Here is a 19113-nt window from a genome sequence, read left to right as displayed (position 1 = left end):
GGGACAGTCCCACTGCAACCTGGCCAGCACTGCATACGGTCACTTAAAAAATCTTGGCTGTGAAATCTAGGCACTCAGTCTCACTTTAGTTACCTCACTGAGGCCGCAGGACTTTCCTTGGCCTGGGAAGGTGAGTGATTCAGCTCCCCACCCTGGAGGCGGAGAAGCTGTGACCTCCCAGGAGGGCGATGGATGCCCTGAGGCTGACGCAAGAGCACTGGAGGGAAGGTGGGAGCGGTCAGGATGCCGTAGACCAGGACAGGCCAGGGGCCGCTGAGTAGCAGTGAGGCCGGGCCAACCCGCCTACCGGGCAGCTCTCTGGGGAGTCTGGGTGTTGACACAAGGGTGTGTTTGGATGTTGGGGAAACTCATGGGTGGAGGGGCGGAGACCGAGGGCTGCCCACTCAACACCTGCTCCCTGCCCTTCCTTACCACCAGACCCCGCCCCACTGAGCCCCCCTCGCAGCCCCGAATGCCGCCACCTGGTCTGGCCAGCTGTGTGGCAGTGGTCACGAGCGGGGCTTCGAGGACGCCAAATAAAAGGGTGACTCAGCTGCCCCTTCCCTTCTCCCCACCTGGAAGGCAGACGCTGGATGTGGAACAGCCCTCTGCGGGGGCCAGGAGGTGTCGGTTGACCAGGTGGCCAGGAGGAGGCTGGGCCCAGATGGCCTTCTGGAACTTTCCACGCAGCCCTGGCCTGCCTACCTCTAGGTGTCAGCCCTTACTTAAAAGAACTGTTTTGTAAATCTCTTACCAAATAGATAACCAATATGCATGTGAATGCAACTGATTCCTCCAGAAAGCAATTTTCTTGGTCCTTCTTTGGCTTATTTACTAGAAGACAGGTCACCTTTGTCATGGTTTGAATTTGGCCTGCTGGGGGTCACGTGACTGCGTGGCTGGGTGGCACGCTCCCTTCTGTGTTGGGCAATTCACCAGACACTCTGTGGCGCTGTGGGCTCCCCAGGCCACGGGGAAATCTCAACAGAAACTGTAAATACTAGCGTGTCCTGTGATCGCGCGGCTCTATCTTTTCTGACATGGAAGACCGGGGGTTGGAAAGCCATCCGTCTGTCTGTAGAGAGAAGAGTCTGGAAGGTGCTCCAATCACTAACCGTGGTGACGTCCGGGTGGTGGCATTTTGGGTGAGTCTTACCTTCTTTATACTTTTCTGAATTGGGGGATAAAGATAGGATGTTATTTTGCATGAGAACATTTTAATAATATTAGTAATAACATCGTCCTGGAATGGGTTTATTTTCTAGCCACTGCTGAGTCCTTATCACATATCTGGGGCACTGTGGGTCCAGTGGAAAGATACATCTGAAGCATCTGATGTATCAGAACTTCTGGGCCCAGGTGATCCCTGGCTGGAGGAACCAGGGCCTCTTGGAATTTCTTGTAAATAAGTCAGAAGAGCTGCTCCTTGTTTTTTCCCTCTTGCCATGACTGTAGCACCTTGGGCCAGTGTGCTCATGCACGGGGCTGCCTGGGCCTAGCAGAATCCCTTCCGTAAGCACTGACCTGGGAATAGAGACCCAATTAATCATGACAAAAAATGCCTTCCCCTCCCCGCCCCCCTAAAAAACACCCCAAGAAAAACCTCCACGGAAGCGGTTTAGACATATTTCCATTTCTTTATTAGAAAGAGGCCTCTACACTATAGCCACCTCTCTCCATTACTTTACACATTTTTCTTTTTCTTTTTTTTTGTCCCCTTAGAATACTGTACAGCTGACACAAAAAAATCCCAAGGCAGGAAAATACAAACTGGCATATTTAATCAAAACAAGATCATATGAAATAACAAGCCAAGTGAAATGTCTGTCAATGGTTTTAATTACAGTACAAACAATATAAATAAAGCATCATTGAGTCATTGTGAAACAAACTTGCTGAATGAGGTAATATAAAAACAACCAAAAAAAAAAAAAAAACCCATCTCTGGATAAACCCCAGGCTACTCTTCCATCTTCTATACACGGCTATTTACAGAACAGAGAAATGTGCTAAAATGTGCCGAGGCGCGGCCTTCCCTATTCCCTCCTAAAAATGCCTCTCAGTCATCACCTTTGACCTGCTCAGGCTTCCCTTTCAGAAACACACCCAGTGGCAAGATGAGAACCCAGTTCCAAGTCAGGGACAGGAGAGTGGGGCTTGTCTGGGGCAGGAAGCCACACCCTAGGACCCACGTGGCAATGCCTGTGGCTGGTGTGGCCGAATTCCAGCCCTTCCCTGGGCCGCCAGCCCGGTCCTTCCGGGGCTCGGCAGAGCGCCTTTGATCAAGTGCACACGGCATCGCCAGCACACGGGCACTCAAACCAGGGCAGGGGCAGCAGCCCCAAGAATTTGATAAATTTTAGACACAAAAACTCAGTCGGAGGAGAGAAACCGTGCTGGTTTTGAAGGTTGGGAGAAGGCATTATTTCTAAGACCAAGATGCGTGAACAGCCATACAGCAGTTTCTAAGGGTACCTACCCACGGCCTGTGCACCACAGAACGGCTCTGACCCTCACTCAGGTCCACCAGTGCACGCGTTAACAGTCCTGGTGGGAAAGCTGCTGGGACCCCGTGGGTGGGACCGGGGGGCTGAGCGGTGCGTGATGGGCTCACATGAGCAATAAAAGCTAACTCCCTGGCTTGTCCCCAGCTCACGGCACCCTGGGTCCAGCCTCTGTCCTCCCAGGCGGGAGGTACCTTTTCCCCAGGCGACTCAGTGGACCGTCAGGTGCAGAGCTGAGTGCCGTGTCCCCAGCTGGGCTGCTCACCAAGGTCTTTGCACGAAGCCAGGCACCCAGGGTTTCTAACACAGGCGTCGTTACAGGGGTGGGGAGACCCGGGACGTCCTTCATCCAGCCCCTGACACACCTTTAATTTCCACGAGCCAGTTCTGAGTATGAGCTTCTAGGGGATGGGCAGAGTCTCCTTATTACAAGAGTATTTGAACCAGCTCAGACATTAGCTTCCGGGACGGCGTGGATGCCGTCCGGCACTAGGGAGACGGGGGCATAATCTGATTTAGGGGCGACTGTTCCCGACAGCGGGTGTGTTAAGGGGGTTTGCTCCATTCCAAAGACTCTCCAGCCCTCTCACATCTTGTTTGGTTCCTTTCTTTCATCTGCATCTCAAAAGCTGAAGGTCAGGGAATGCTCACCGACACTGAAATCTGGATGAGTCCTAATCGCAATCGGACAGGCGAGGATCTCTCTTACGCCTTGATCACGACCCTCGGGGGTCCTTCTCTACAGATGCCACAGCCAGGCCCAACACAAGACAAGCCTCAAGCCCACCTGTCTCTCATGCAGCCACCTTGCCTCTCCTTGCGCACAGCCGGCGCCTGCTGGGAGCCGGGTGTCGCGCAGTGTCTGGAAGCCAGCGATCCTGTCCTTTTAATGGGGCAGGTTCATGCTCGTACACCTGCAGCCTTTAGAGCCACCTTGGGTCTCTGCTGGGCACGCCTGCCCCAACCCTGCCCTCTCCCCGGCACTGAAGGCCTTTTTCTGGATGGGTTGAGGGCCTCAGATAAGGACACTTTTACCAAAAAGGCGCAAACCCCCAAACCAAATGCTGTCAACAAAAACACCACCTCATAAGTGAAATGCCTTAAGGAGAGGTTTTCAAGTTCATGGTCACTGCACCCTTGCTTTGGGGAGGGTGCTTGCTACACTGGTGAAACAGAAATACTTCTAAAATCTAGGCTTTGAAAAAAAATCACAGATTAAAAACAGACTTTTTCGTTTTACAGAATCCCCTGCTGATGAAATGTCCTCTAATTTCAACTCAGACCCAAACTGAAAAAGCCAACCGGAAAAAAGTGTCAATCTATGTTTAAAAAGCAGCAGACATCCAAAATGAGACAGGGAATTTATTCATATTTTAAAAAAAATCTATTTTAGGACAGCATTTCTTTTCTAAGGGGGAGAAAATCTGTGGTTTGGGGATGATCACGTCTTAGGTGGCTGAACGTCCAACGTGGAGGTTCTGACCCTGTGTGGCAACATTTCTCTCTCTCAGACGTCACAGCACCTTGGGTTCCAGTGACTACTTCCTGGCAGTGATGGAACTGAAAGTCTGAGCACTGTTTCATCTACCCCAAGTGATCAGCCCACCCCGCTTCTCTCGTCCGCATTAACTGGAAGGAATGTGATGTCTTGACTGAAAGGCAAGCTGATTTAGAAACGTGAATGACAAAGGACCTGTCAGCACAGGGCACAGAGCAGAGCAGGGGCAGGCCAGGTGTGTATCCGGGCCCCCTGCCCACACCTGGGGGCCCTGGCCTGGCCGGGGCGGAGCCCGCACCGAAGACCCACTGACCACAGGGCTTCCCGAGGACAGCCACTTGGGGAATCCAAAAAAGAAACATGTCTAAATCATGGCTACAAGAGAAAAATGCAAGTCTCGATGCCAAAGGCCCTTATTTAGCTTTTTGGTGAAGGATGGGGGTGAAAATCACTCCAAGACACGACTTCACAGCGTGTGAAACCCACGTGTAAAGGGACAGTTAGAAATAAATCATATTTCCTGGGAAAGAAAGATGTGTATCTTCAGCACGTTTCTATCTGAGCTCCTTCCTGACGGCTCTTCAGTTTGTTTGCTTGAAGGACATAAATACAGTCCAGGGGAGCTCCAGGAAAGTCGCGATGACCTTGCGGGGCACCTGACAGAGAGGATGTGAGGGAGGGAAGCAGCCCGTCCAGAGGTGACGGATTTGCTTTCCAATCATCTGTGCCTCCTGAGCAGTTTTTGAGATCTGACCCTACTTTACTCACTGAGGACCTACATTGCAGCAAGGCTTCCGAGCCCCCCAGGTGGGAATGTGGATTGCCCCTCCCCCCTTGCTTCCAGAACATTCTAAATGCAAAGAGAAAGGACTGGCAGGGTTGGAGCCACTGGGGCCCATGTCACCCGTGAGCACAGCTCAGGCCGGGGATTGGGCAGGAGCCAATGGCCACTCCCAAGGAGGAAGATGGTACCACCAAGGGCAGGCCCAGGACAAGGTCACTGTCACTCTTGAGAGAGAAGACAGCTCACTGACCGGCCACAGCAGCTCAATGAGGGACAGAGAGAGAGAGAGAGAGAGAGGGAGAGAGAAGGGGGCCCTGGAGCCTCAAGCCACACCCTGCCAGCTTAGGGTGCCTGCAAGAAGCTCTGGTTTTAAAGAGGAAGCAGGAAAAGGACACTCAACGGGCCCCAAACGCGAGTGTGTCCAGGGGGCCTCTCAGTGCCGGAGGAGGCGTCTGAAGGACAGAGGCCTTGGGATCGACAACACAGCAGAGGGTGTGGGAGAGTGAAGGGTGGTCTCGGCCAGAAGCAGCGGGAGTGAAGGGCCTGAGGGGGACACTCACCCTTCCGTCCTCTAGAAAATCAAACTCAGACTCAGGCTGGAGGGCGCATGGCGGTAAGTGGGCTGACGCGACGGGGAGGGGGCAGTGTGGGGACATCCCTGGGGGAGGGGCTGCCCGGGTGCAGGGTCCTCGGAGAGCCTCGCTCCCACTGACGACCACGGGCTCAGCAGAGACAGAGGAGGGTCAGAGCCTCGACGGGAGGGGCTGGCAAGCTGGCCGCCACTGACCCCGCAGGGCACTGGCTCGGGGCAGGTTTCCCGGCTGGTGCTCTTGGCCCCGTCCCATCCACGTTCTGTTCTCCTGAGCACCCCGCCCCTGGCTGGGCATCGGGCTGGCATTTACCACACTGGTCTAAACGTCACCACACCCTGCAAGGCCACAGGGTTTCACAGCTGAGGAAGGACCCTGGGAAGCTGGATGGGATGGCAAGGCCAGGTGAACCCAGGTCTGCTCGGCCCCAGGGCTGCCTTTCTTGTTGGACTATTGTTCCCTAGTGAAGTAGTGAGAGCTCTTTTGCAAATGTGGGGAATGAGCCTGAATGTGTTCAGGTGGCACCAAACTGGGAGGCCCGGAGCCGATGCTGGAGGCCGAGGCTGGGTCCAAGCGGACCGCATCAGGCGGCACAAAACCTCAGAGGAGGGGGCAGAAGTGCACGGCCCTGCACCGGTGCTACAAGGGCCACAGCCTGGGCTCGTGGCCCTGCAGGAAAGGTGCGGCTTTAAGGATTCCAGGCCAGAGTAATTCAGGAAGAGCTGCTTTCCTGCACCCGTCAGCCCAGCGGTCAGCAAGCACCCGCTGCCCTCACCTCCTTTCTGGGATGATTCCACATAGGGTGGGCTTCCTGGGGGACAGGAAACTGTACCTGCTTATGGGACCGAAGACTCATGGCAGTAACGTCACTCACTCACCCTCGACTGCTCATCTCCTGGGAAGACCGGAGACGGAAGGAACCTGGGACCCTGGCTTGGTAAACCATCTGTCTGTCCACCCCAGAACTCGAGGTCCACCCATGCACCGTCAGAATCAAGGCTCCTTTCTCCGCAGGGTTCTCTGGGCCACAAGAGAAATCCAGAGAGGTCTGCAATACACCCAGCTCACCTGTGCAGGTGCCCTCACGAGTGGCCGCCTTATCACATGCCTTCCCCAGCCAGTGGGTTTCTCGTCAAGGAAAAATTCGAATTCTGAATAGAAAAGGTTACGTGGCTTCTGCAGTGGTGGCTTCCTGTGTCACTGTCATGTCCCTGAACTTACATGGAAATAAACTATGAAAACTGGACCCCCCTTCCTCAACTGGTTATTTCTAACACTGGCCCTGGGTCCTTGCTTCTCCGGCCTTGGTGTTAGTAAGGCTTTAAGATGGCAATGAGAGCGTTGTCAGCAAAGAAAGGACTTCTAGTTTGACACTGACATACAAACAGACGAGCCGCCGGTCACCTTTATTTTAAAAGAAAACCCTTGAAACCCACTACCGCCTTTTCTCTGTTGCCAAAACTCAGGCTCGAGAAAGCAGGCTGCCCCCTGCAGCAGATCAATATCGCTAAAAATAGCAGGAGAGGGGTCGAGTTTTCTAAGGAGGAATCAGTTTAGTCCCAGCGCTGGAGGGAGGGAAGGGAAGAAACCAGTCTAGCATTCAGGTCGTGAAAGGCTAAGTGAAAAAAGAAGTCATCTGGGAAAATATTATATTATAAACACATATAATAATCTGTACACACTCATATACATCCCAAAGAGAAGCCTTACAAGGAATTCCGTTTCTTTTCAAAAGAAGGCTTCACTGTGATAAAGCATTCCTACAGTGGGAATTAACTACAATGAAATAATTTAAGAATTTCGTTTATACTCTATCTGCGTTCACTACATAACGTCTACGCTAACGGGGAGGCCAATGTGCGTGGCTGGATTAGAAGAGTAATGCGTTCTTCAAAAACAGGAAGGACTTTCTTTTTTCCTCTATTCACATTTAAAATAACCACACAGCGATGAAACAGAATTAAAAATCGGGTGGAGGGATTATGGACCTGTTGTCAAGGCTCCCAGGCTGGAGGCTTCCGCACCTGTTATCCTGGGAAACCGCCGAGTTCCACTGAGCTGCATCAAGGTTAGAAATGCCCATGAAACACTGACCCAGGTAGAAACTGTGTAAAGCTTTATTTTTTCCCCACCTACTTTAATTTTTTTTTAAAAAAGTGAAAGAAGAGGAAAAACTCTTACAAAATAGAAGGTTTAATATACGAGAGCAAGGAACTTCCCCGGAGGCGGCAGGGTGAACGTGGCCCTATGTTTCTGTGCTACATCAGTCCCATGCCATCCTTCAAGGTGACGTCCTCTCCCCCGTCATACTGCCAAAGGGCTCAAGGCACAGTTGCCCCCTTTTCTTTTTCACCTAAGGTGTCACGATCTGGTTTACTATGTTTGGCCACCACGCTGAAGGTGGCCGAAGTCTGAAGCAGCCAGAAACCATGACGACGGCAAATCGGGCGATGTACTAAAATGATGGGCCTGGCCACCAGGCAAAAAAAAAAAAAAAAGTCTCAGGGCGTTTCATGAGTCAGTCTGTGCTCCCAAATCGGCAGCGGCGGTCAGGATGGACCTCTGCAAAACGCCCGGGTCTGGGATTTGGAAAGTCACCCCCTGCCTTGCCACAGCCTGTTCCTCTGGGTGGGCAAAAGTAGGGTCAGATCTAAATCGTGCTTTCCAGTAACAAGGAATCACATGCCTCTTTCCCCCTCTAATATGCTTTTATCCCCCCCGTCTTGATTTTAATAAGCAAATTGTACCACCATCTTATTCTGATATGCTCCTTTTTAGAAGCTGTATATCACATTAATGGAAGTGTTTACTGCTGGGAATATTTCCCGTGTACAATGATCTGTAACCCTCTTATCTCAACTAGTTGCATATTATTAGTTCACATCCAGTTCAATTTATAAATTAACAGAGGTGCCAGTTGTCTGTACAGAAATCAATGCATATTTATGAACTTCTTTTATTCAAATAGATTTTCAACACATCTCATCTAAAGACAGAATACAGAAGCCTGTGTGACTTGGGCAACACGGCCCCAGAGTGTCTGAGACCCAAGACACCCACCTTGGCAAAAGGACACAAACTATCTCTCAGGTTTGGGCAAAAATAGCCTTTTACGCATTTACTTAGTTCACTAAATGTGCTCAAAATGCTGTTGTTAGCTGAATTCGTGATTTCCTTTTGAACTTCCAAGTCACTCTTATTTATTTTTTCCATTTTGTTTTTGCGCCAAGGAGACTGTAGTCAAATAATACTCGGCAACTGATTTCCTCTCTTTGGACTGAAAAATTAAACAGATACTAAATTATGACAGTGAATTTAGAAAGGAGGGCTCCAAGGGCTTGAAAGAACATGTCTGGGATAATATGATGCTTCTAAGAGTATTGCAATCACATCGTGGCAATCATCAGAGCGTGCTGTGTAACTACCTCCTTGGCTAATATGCTTTCTTCTCGGTGATGACTAATCATGTTCTATTAAACAGCGGTAATGCTGGAAGAACTCAACTATACGAGTGTAATGAAGCCAGTATTCTCCCTGGACAGATTAGCTACAACTGATTTGACACATACCATCATAGGGGCTTCAAACCTGACAAACTCTGCTTGCTTCTGATTTATGCCGTCAAGCTCCTCGGAGAAGAGATGAAACCCAAGTGTTCCGTCTGGTAGAGGTGAAATGTACTGATGTCCTGAACTGCCAGTTAAGGAGAGTTACCCCTTCTCCTGGCTGCGCGCCTCCCCTCCCCCATGTCCCGCCCCTTGTGCCACGCTCTGTCTCCCGGCCACCGGAGGGACCAGGACCAGGGTCCGCGCCGTGTGCTACCATCACGAACCCAGGCCCGCCGGTCGCTCCTGTGTGTTGATCAGGGGAGTTTATGCAAAGGAATCAATGCTGCAGCCTCCGGGCCTCCTCTTCGCCCCTTGAGGACCCATCCGGGTTTTGTGATTTCGCTTGGCGTGAGGGGGGGTGGAGGCGTGGGGGGTTGGCTGGGGACCACCAGGAGGAGTGAGGGGACGCGACGGGACTCACGTGGCGTGATCCCTGAGGGCGCGCGGGAGGCTGCGGGCACCGCCGGTCCTCAGATGATGGTGGGCACCCTGCCGCCGCTGTTGTTCCGGTTATTGTTCTTCCTGGACAGGTTGGGGGTGGCCATGAGCACGAAGCGCTCGTCGGGGCAGCCGTACTGCAGCAGGACGTCGGCGCACTCCTGGCTGGAGGCCTGCCGCGCGTAGGCCAGCGCCGTGTTCCCGTGCGCGTCGCGGGCCATCACGTCCACCCCGTACTGCGGAGGCAACAGAACCGCATTAGGCTCACGGGAGGGAGGGGACAGGGCGCCTTGTTCAACCCCGCAGGCAGCTGGGGCAGATGCGGACCCCAGGACGCGCTCCCGGGAACCCGCGGGGGAGACCAGCGTCCAGTGTCCCTGCCCCCATCCCCCTTACCCCCGCCAGGTGTATTCTTTTCAGAAAAGAATGTGCTTTTTGCATCGAAAAGCCCCTCCCCTGTGCAATAGAAACGGACCAAGGATAACTCTAGTTTTGCTATTTCTATTTTGACTTTCCAATTATAAACACAAAAAACGATCACTCTTTTGATCTCACAGGCGATTCATTTTCATTGTAGGAAATACATAGGTAATACATAAGAGCACAAGAAGAAAAAAATCACGTATAATCTCGCTATTCAGAGATAATCTTGGTTAATCTTTCAGCGGATTTCCTTCTAATGGTTTTTCTTTGAATCTAAACGCATATATGAATAACTGAGATAAAACTTGCACAAATAATTGGTATCTTTTTTTTTTTTTTTACTGAACTTGGTGCTCTGATCATTTTCTCAGATCATTAAAAGTTATTCAAAAGCATGACATATAATAGCCATAGAATATTCCTCTGTATGAACATAACTCAGTTACTCTGTCCTCGGTAGCTACACATTGTGTTTTATTTTTTTTTATTATTTTTTTAAAAATTATTTATTTATTTTGGCTGTGCCGGGTCTTCGTTGTGGCATGCAGGATCTTTTTTCTTTTGGTTGCGGCATGCGGACTCTTAGTTATGGCATGGATGTGGGGATAGAATCCTGACCAGGGACTGAACCCAGGCCCCCTGCATTGGGAGCGTGGAGTCTCACCCACTGGACCACCAGGAAGTCCCTACACGTAGTGTTTTAAAGTTGTCATTGGTCTAAATAGTGCTGTGGTGTACATCCTCGCATTGAATCTTTCTCAGGATCTCTGATTGTCAGAGTGATGACTAGAGGGGGTAATACGAGATTAAATTACACAAATATTTTGAAGCTTCTTGCTCTCGAGAAAGGGTGGACCGATGTCCACTTCTTCCACCACCATGGATGGGAGTCTCATCTCTCGTCTTCAGGAAGCATTAGCATTAAAGGAACTCTTGGCCAATTTGAGGGGGAAAGATGGCATGCAATTTGTTAATGGAACTAACTGTGTTCCCCCAAACTTTATATGTTGAAGTCCCAACATAGGAATGTGCCTGTATTTGGAGATAGGGCCTTTAAAGAGGTCATTAAGGTTAACTGAGGTCATATGGGTGGGGCCCTAATCGAATATGACCTGTGTCCTTATAAGAAGAGAAAAAGACAGCAGGGATGCATGTGCACACAGAGGAAAGGCCCTGTGAGGACACAGAGAGAAGTCTGCAAGCCAAGGAGAGAGGCCTCAGGGAAAAAAGACCCTGCCCTCACCTTGACCTTGGACTTGGACTTCTGGCCTCCAGAACTGTGAGAAAATAAATTTCTGTTGTTTAATCCCCCAGAGTCTGTAGTGTTTTGTCAGGGCAGACCCAGCAGACTCATATGCAACTGCTAACATGAAGCTGAACGTTGAGTGATTCTGATATCTGTGTATCTAATTCTCCCATCACACCCATCCCGAGAGTCAGGTAAAAATATGTAGAAACTGGCATCGTTCTCAGCTGTGCTGGACAGACCCATCGCCTGCCCCTGGGGTTGGGAACAGAAGAGCCCCCAGCAGATGACCCACCTCTGCACAGTGTCCCACTACTGGTGAGCACACACCTCCCCTCCCTACCCAGGACCCTCTCAATGGGCAGCTTTCTGCCACCCTTCGAATGGGGACCTGCTGTGGCCGAGGACCCCAAAGGCATGTAGGCAGTGGCCAGGCAGCAGGTGTGGGCTTCTCAGAAGCAGCTCCTGGCTGGCACTGTCATTTTCTCCCTTTCTTCTCCCCATTCAAGCTGCGTGGCAAATGCTTCAATAGAGATTAAAAAGATAACTTTCCCCAGTGGAAATTAATCGGAAGAGTCCAGAAGAAGCCCTTTGACAAACTCCGACCACATCAAATCTCAAAGTCTAGGGTCCAGCATTTTTGTGTTATGTGAACGAAAAATCCAAAGGTGTGGCAACGGGAAAACCACATAAACCGTTCAGTTTATATCCTCCCTCTCCACCCCTTCCCCACAAAATGATGAAGGGAGTTTTTTGTAAAAGCAACAAGAGCGACATCACCAACTATGCTTGACCCAAGGGCGGGGGGGGGGGGTCATCCCAAAGATGAACTCGGCAGAAACGCTAGCAAATGCTGTGCAAAGTGGACCACTGTGCCCGCGTAAGGAGACTTCATTCCTCCCTTTTAAACTGGTGCTCTGTGTGTGCCCTCACACAGCTGGGCTGAAAGGGAGCCCCCCACCCCAAATCCTAAATTCCCTATTACTAATGCTTCCCACTTCCAGGCGGGCAATGATAGCCTTCTCCCGGAATGATGCCCGCGGAGCAGCGCTAAGTGCCCGCCGCGACTCGGCTCCCAGCCGAGGGCACGTGGGCAACCTACCCAGATGAGGAGCTGGGCCAGGACCACATTGCCCTTCCGGCAGGCCAGGTGCAGTGCCGTGCGGCCGTCCCCCTCCCCGCAGGTCTCGTTCACTTCGTCCCGGGAGCCATGCGCCAGCAGCAAGATGACCATCCGCAGGTCCTCGTCGGCGGTGGCCCGCAGCAGGTGCTGGCCCAGGGACAGCTCCGTGCACGACAGCGGGGCCAGGAAGAGCTTCTGCTCGTACTTGGCCCGGATCCACCGCTCCTTCTCTTCCCTGCAAGAGTCACCAGACAGGCGAGGTCACGATTGCGTGGGAGAACCGAGGCTGCACCCCTCTGCCCAGCGACCACCGTGTGGTGCGTGGTCCGGAGGCGTCCAGGGGGCGGTGACAAGTGTCTTCACCCGGCACCAGGAAGCCCCCCTCCGGGGAAAGGCTCCCCTACAGTGTACAAAGTGGGTCCCCACCAGGAGCACCAGCTGGGCACCTGTTAGAGATGCAGGTTCTCAGGCCCCGTCCCAGTCCCCAGAATCAGAACCCCTGGGATGTGTTCTAACCAGCCCTGCAGGGGATTCTGACGCCCTAAGGTGTGAGAACCAGGGATCGGCCTTGAGCTCTCATGGGAGTTCTTGCGCTTTTTGTGGCCCCAGAAGAATCACCCTGCTGCCCGGGGTCCCGCCCAACGCAGGATGGATGCCACAGGCCCGGAGGCCCGATCCACTTCAAGCAGCCACAGTCAGAGCCAGGATTACAGACCACGTGGCTGGAGTCCAGGGGGCAGGGTGGCCGGCGGGCTCTCCCACCTGGTGTGACCTCGAGGGCTTAGTTCTCAACCTCATCGGCCGGGGAGCGGGTGTGTGTGAGCTCGGGGGTCTTATACACACTCCCGTAGAAGAAAATGTTGCTACAGACCACATATGAAAAGGCAGCGAATCCAATGGGGAAAAGAGATGCAAGTGACCCTGCTCGACTCTGTTAGCTCTCGGGATACCTGGGGGAGCCTCGGTGAGGGCGTCAACAACTCCTTCAACACAAAGAGCAGCCGGGTGGGTTTTCGAGGGAAAGTGGGCTGGGGCCCAGCCTAGGAGGCCAGGCAGGTGGGTTAGGGTGCAGAGGGCAGGAGGACATGGGGAGGGAAGGTGTGAGGCACAATGAGCGTGGCAGCTGGTGCCCCTCCCCCAGGAGCACGACCCCAGCGGGGTGGGAGTGACAACAGGCCCCCTCTCTGGGGCCCAGAGAGGACAGGATGTTGCCTGAGACATCTGGAAGGAGGGCTGGGGAAGGGAGGAGGGGGCAGGATGGGAAGAGGAGCTGAAGAAAGAGAGAAGAAGAAACCAACAGCAAGGTGTGTTCATATTGACCGGAAGGAGAAGACCCTGGACTGTCTACTCCTGCACTTGGGCCGCTAATGGTGGATTTGGGTGTTGCCTCTTCTAATAAAGGTGAAAACCACTGAAAACAACTCAGTAATCCTCAAGACTGCAGCACTGCTAGGGGGAAAAAAAGTGTGTGGGGGGAAATGCAAAAGACAGAAGTGAGATTTCACAAGTAGCTCTTGAAATGAGAGAGTCTGGGAACAGAATGAGGCCGGGGCAGGGAGGGGGGTAGGCGGAGTGGGGTGGGGGACCTTAGGCCGGACAGACGCTTTTTTTTTTTTTATGTGGACAATTTTTAAAAAGTCTTTATTGAATTTGTTACAATATTGCTTCTGCTTTATGGCCGCGAGGCATGTGGGATCCTAGCTCCCCCACCAGGGATTGAACCTGCACCCCCTGCAGTGGAAGGCAAAGCCTTAACCACTGGGACCGCCAGGGAAGTCCCCGGACGGATGCTCTTTGATGAGGCTGATGAAAGAAGAAACAGAAGCCCTAGAGATAAGAAGTGACTGTAATCACCCCCAGAGACATACATATACACTGATCCACAATTGCCCTCTCCTAAAACTCAGCATTTTCTCCGGGGGAGTCAGGAGGGTACATAGCTACAAACCACACAGAGGAATCACCTGGGGCCTCCGCTAGACTGGAGAAAGAAAACTCGTTACCCGTGACATTTTTCCTTTCCAAGTACAGAATAAAGGCCCTGTTTACACCTTTTACCCGTGTTTACATTGCTCCTGGTGATCTAGTGTCGGGTTAGCCCTAATCTGTTTCTAAATACTTAGGCAAACATTTTCTTCCAGGAGTAAATCTGGATTAGTTTTGCTTCACTTCCTGGTCCATACGAGGGACCCCCGAGCGACCCCCGACCCTTTTCATTAGGCGATTTCCAGGACGAGCACGTGGCTGCAGCCGAGAACTCACACCAGCGCCCGCAGCTCGGAGGCCGGCTGCACACCATCCCTGACTTGGGCCAAAACACAAGCACAAAAGCGCCGGCAACACCTTGGAAATACCGGAAGAGGTGAAAGACAAAAAACCCCCAGGATGGGCCGTGCTTTTCGTGTTATTTAAAAACCTTATTTAAAATGTATTAAACATATGTTGATGCATTTCATAAATCGCCGAAGAGCAAAACGTGAATTAAATGAAAAGGGACAGTAGTGGGGGAGATACAGCCAGATTTTCAAGTTCCAATCTGCTAATTCTCATTTTTTGGTAGGCATTAAAATCAGACCTCTTTTACTCCGCTCCGGTTGATTTTAATACTCATTGCCAAGTCATTCAGGGATAAACCAGAGGACGGAACATGGTAGCTATAGTCCTAACTGCAATTATTCCATTTTCTTTTTAATATTCGAAGACCCCAGCCAAAGAACGAGGTCAGACCCCCAGCTTCTAGCTCCTCTGCCGTGGTCAGTGTGTTCTCTTGGGGAACGCCCCACCCCAAGCTCACCTGAATTCACTGAACTCGACACGTGTCTGAATGATGAGTGCATTTAAGCTGTTCTTTGCTTTTAAAAATCAGTGTCGTTCGCAATACGTAATAAAGGCGGGTCCAGGTATCGTGGGGCTGAAAACACATACCATTTGGGGAGACTTCTTTAAGAGGAAGACTCTGAGATTATGTATGTCAAATGAGGAACAGGGAGAAGGGCCTGGGGCTTGGGCTTCCTTGGCTTGGAGCGGGGTGATGATTATTTGTAAGGGTTTCAGAACCTCCAACAACTCAAATACAGAAAACAGGCTTGATACTGGGAACCGTCCCCAAGCGATGCTGCAAGGAGACAAAACCAGTGAAAGCCTCTGGGCAGCCTTCTCGTTGGGGTCCACCTCTCCCAGCCCCACGTCCACATGGCCCCTCACCTCCACCAAGGGCGCCCCCAGATCTGTTCAGTGCATGGTTTTTATTATCTGACAGGACCACGGCTCTTCACCAAAACTTCTTGTGTTATTTAAAAATAAGCATTCAATGCCGGCTTCTGGGTCCTGCAGGACGGTGATGTTTCAGTGTTTTTTTTTCAGACACCAGGAGGCCGGAGAGCAAAGGAAGGCAGACCACTGGGCCTTGAGGCTGTGTCAGGCGTGCTGCTTCTCCACAGCTGAAATCCAGCTGGAAGGAACAGGGGATTCGGGAACGTTTCCGTTTTGTGGGAGCTAATTCAGCAACCCCCATGCGTGCATCCGCACTTAATATTAGTTACAGCCTATGTCCTGTGGTCAGTGTCCACGCTAACAAACTAGGAGGAAAGCTTAATTCTGCATGCTTCCTGCAGCGGCCAGAGGGAGGGAGAAGAGAATCCACGTTGAGCTAAAAGGCTGCGGTTTTCGGCCTTGGAGAGGCTGGCGTTTATGTGCTTGCTTTGTTCTTCTTTGTGGTGCAGACTTTTGCAACTTCAGTCACTGCTTGGGGCCTCGTTTCCTCACCTGTAAAACGGGCACAGTGATGTCTACAGCAGGCAAGGTGGTTTTGGAATTTGAAGTCACGTGTTCGGATGATGTGCTGGCCGTGCACAGTGGTCACCTGACAAATGGCAGCCGTGGGTGTCGTGATGCTTGAAGAGAATAACATCTCTCAAGATTCGCACTGCTGTCATGCACACAAGCGCTCACCATGGGGGTGGCGCGGGTGACGAGGTGGTGTTGGTGGCAGGGGGGTGGGGCCTGACGCTCCCGCTGGGTGGGCGAGGGGACCCTGGCCAGAGGCCTTGACAAACCCATGGGTGTCCTGTGGGGCTCCCCCTTCAGGGTGCAGAAGGACCTGAGACACTGGGGTGAGGGGCGCTCAGCAAATTCAAACGACCCCATAGCTGTCAGGACCACTGGGGCCAAGTCTGGTTGGCCTCTGCCCGTGGCCTTGAGGCATCTAAAGCCTTCCTGGATGTTATGGACTGAACTGTGCCCCCCCCCCCCCCCCCCAATTCATGTGCTGAAGCCCTACCCCACCCAATGTGACTGTATTTGAAGACAGAGCATTTAGGAAGTAATCGAGGTTGACTGAGGTCACGGTCCTGGTCCGTATAAGAAGGGGAAGAGACAGCTGGGAACTCTTTCTCCTCGTGCACAGAGGAGAGGACACAGCCGGTAGGTGGGTCTGCAGGCCAGGAAGAGGCCTCAACAGAAACCAACCCTGCAGACACCCTGACCTTGGACTTTCAGCCTCTGGAGCTGTGAGAAAATAAACTTCTATTATTTAACCCCTCCACCTCCTCTACCCCCGTCTATGGTATTTTGTTATGGCAGCTGGTCTGACTAATACACTGGACAGCCACATGGTCCATTGTTTCCACTTGGCTTCTGTGCCAACAGTTACCGTGTGAAAGATGGATACTCTGACAATGATTCCTTTTCTGCGAGAATATTCTGTTTAAAACCATTCGCCCCAAGAAACCATGATGCCAAAGCACAGATACCCTAATGGTGACTCTGACGTCCCAATCTTGCTTCTGGGATTCCCGGCTTGTCTCGGCCCAGCCTTTCTTCTTCCCCAAGGAAGGCCAGTTCAAGAGCAGCGTAGCTGGCAGTAGATCACCTCACCTCATTCCAGTCCCCTGGAGGCCCGCGGCTCACAGCCTCCGTTAGCTAATGAGCTAAAAAATGAATTATTGGCACGGCTGGCCATCAGCAGAAAGGAGGAGGCCCGGCTCCTCATTTGAGCCCTGTGCTGACACACCTTTAAATAAATCAACTGCACGGGACCAGGGAAAATGAGAGAACGGGCCACTAATCAGAAGAAAGACGCCAACCCAATCCCCCCAAAGAGAAAGACAAGATACAATCGAAGGCACAATAGTAAATATTTTCTCTCCTTCTTGACTAAGATGAAACCCTTTCTAGGTAGCCATTCATGCCCTCTGGGCCCAGGAGACCGCCTGGGGTGTGAGCCTGGGGCCCAGGTCTCGGAAGCTGTGAGTCCAGGGTCCTGTGGGGTCTGCCGGGCTCAGCTGGTCTGCTAGGCCTGCAGCCGGACAGATGAGGCTTTGCCGCACTTGACCTTGAGGGGTGTTGACTCGGCCAAGGCTCCACCAAAGGTGATCCCTGGGGCAGATCTCACCTGCAACCCACAGATTTAGTGCCTGCCAAATGGAATCAACTGCCAGCACCAGTAAATACTGTGAGGCCCCACTGAGGAGGTGCCGCCTGCAAGCCGCAGGAGCGCTTACTGTGATGGTGCTGCTGGTGCCGGTGACGATGGTGACAACAGTGACCGGCTTTGCTGACGATTCCTGACCCCGGAACACCCTCCATGTTCTCACGAGTGACCTACATGTCAAATGCTGAACACCATGCATGTGTGACAGCAGAATTGTGGCCATGTTTTGGGAAATCATGACATAAAGGAAAGGCTTCAGGAAAAGAGATGGGTCATTTTTTTTTTTTTTTAAAGTAAGCTGTACCTTATCTTATTTTTATTTATTTATTTATTTATTTTTGGCTGTGTTGGGTCTTCATTTCTGTGCGAGGGCTTTCTCTAGTTGCGGCAAGTGGGGGCCACTCTTCATCGCGGTGCGCGGGCCTCTCACTATCGCGGCCTCTCTTGTTGCAGAGCACAGGCTCCAGACGCGCAGGCTCAGTAGTTGTGGCTCACGGGCCCAGTTGCTCCGCGGCATGTGGGATCTTCCCAGACCAGGGCTCGAACCCGTGTCCCCTGCATTGGCAGGCAGAGTCTCAACCACTACGCCACCAGGGAAGCCCCGATGGGTCATTTCTGTGGCAAGCTTCAGAAGATGGGGAAAAGGGTGGAGTCTGGAATTGACGGACACGGCTTTTCCTTTTTTGAATTAGGACGGCCGGATGCCAAGACCTGAGGAATCCCACAGCATCCAGGCTGACAGGGCTGTGGATGGACGCGGCCCCAGCTGGGGACTGGGGATCAGGCCCCTAGACGGCGCTGGGCTTCAAGACCGGCCTGCGGACCAGCTGCAGCTCCTCTCTGGAGAAGGACAGATGTTGGGCTCTCCCAGCCCGTGGGGACCGGACGGAGAGGGCGGGAGGGCTTTCTAGTCCACGCGTGCCTGAATGTGAGCGAGGCTGACTCTGGTCCCCTCCCGTCCACTGTGGTGTCAGCAGCTCCCGGGGCCGATTAACATAAACCAGGTGACGCTCACCCGTCGAGGACGGCTAGCTCAGACCATGACAGAATCAAGGTTAGTGTCGAGAAGAGAAGATGAGGGGTCAGAAATGAGCATTTACGTTTGCAGAAGAAAACGTGGGAGTTCAGGGTTGTGGGGAAGTAGAGCTTCATTCCAATCTCTGTGGCCACGACCCACGTGTGGGCTGGGCTGGGTTCCATCGTGAGTCCCGGGGGCCAGTCCTGGGGCGAGGGCCGCTGTGCCAGGCGCTGGACGACCACTGTGGTGCTCAGCTCTGGGGAAACACGTGGGTCAGTGGCGAGCCAGGTGAGGTCTGCGGGCAGCCAGGAGCCAAGGATGCCACTGGGGCAAGACCAGCCACGTGACAGCACTGTACCTGATTACAGTGGGGACAAAGACAGCAACCCATTGTGAGGGTTCATCTGCCCTCAAGTAACTGAAGGGTGTCACAGGAAGGGTTGGGTGTCC

At 52.4% G+C, this 19113-nt stretch overlaps 1 protein-coding gene across 9 annotated transcripts in view; it reads right to left on the bottom strand.

Annotated features, from left to right (window-relative positions):
- Nucleotides 1-1617: 1617 nt before the first annotated feature.
- Nucleotides 1618-19113, bottom strand: part of AGAP1 (ArfGAP with GTPase domain, ankyrin repeat and PH domain 1) — a 551312-nt gene continuing 533816 nt past the window's right edge. For all 9 annotated transcript variants that reach the window (XM_007184760.2, XM_007184762.2, XM_007184768.3 and 6 more), the window contains 2 exons: nt 12194-12449; nt 1618-9658 (listed from right to left, as the gene is read on the bottom strand). In XM_007184760.2, the coding sequence (XP_007184822.2) occupies nt 9455-9658; nt 12194-12449 (460 nt within the window). In that variant the 3' untranslated portion in view covers nt 1618-9454. The remainder of the gene's footprint in view (nt 9659-12193; nt 12450-19113) is intronic.

Source organism: Balaenoptera acutorostrata, chromosome 8 (assembly GCF_949987535.1).
Source record: "Balaenoptera acutorostrata chromosome 8, mBalAcu1.1, whole genome shotgun sequence".
Taxonomy (NCBI): domain Eukaryota; kingdom Metazoa; phylum Chordata; class Mammalia; order Artiodactyla; family Balaenopteridae; genus Balaenoptera; species Balaenoptera acutorostrata.
This window is presented reverse-complemented; position numbering and strand designations above follow the sequence as displayed.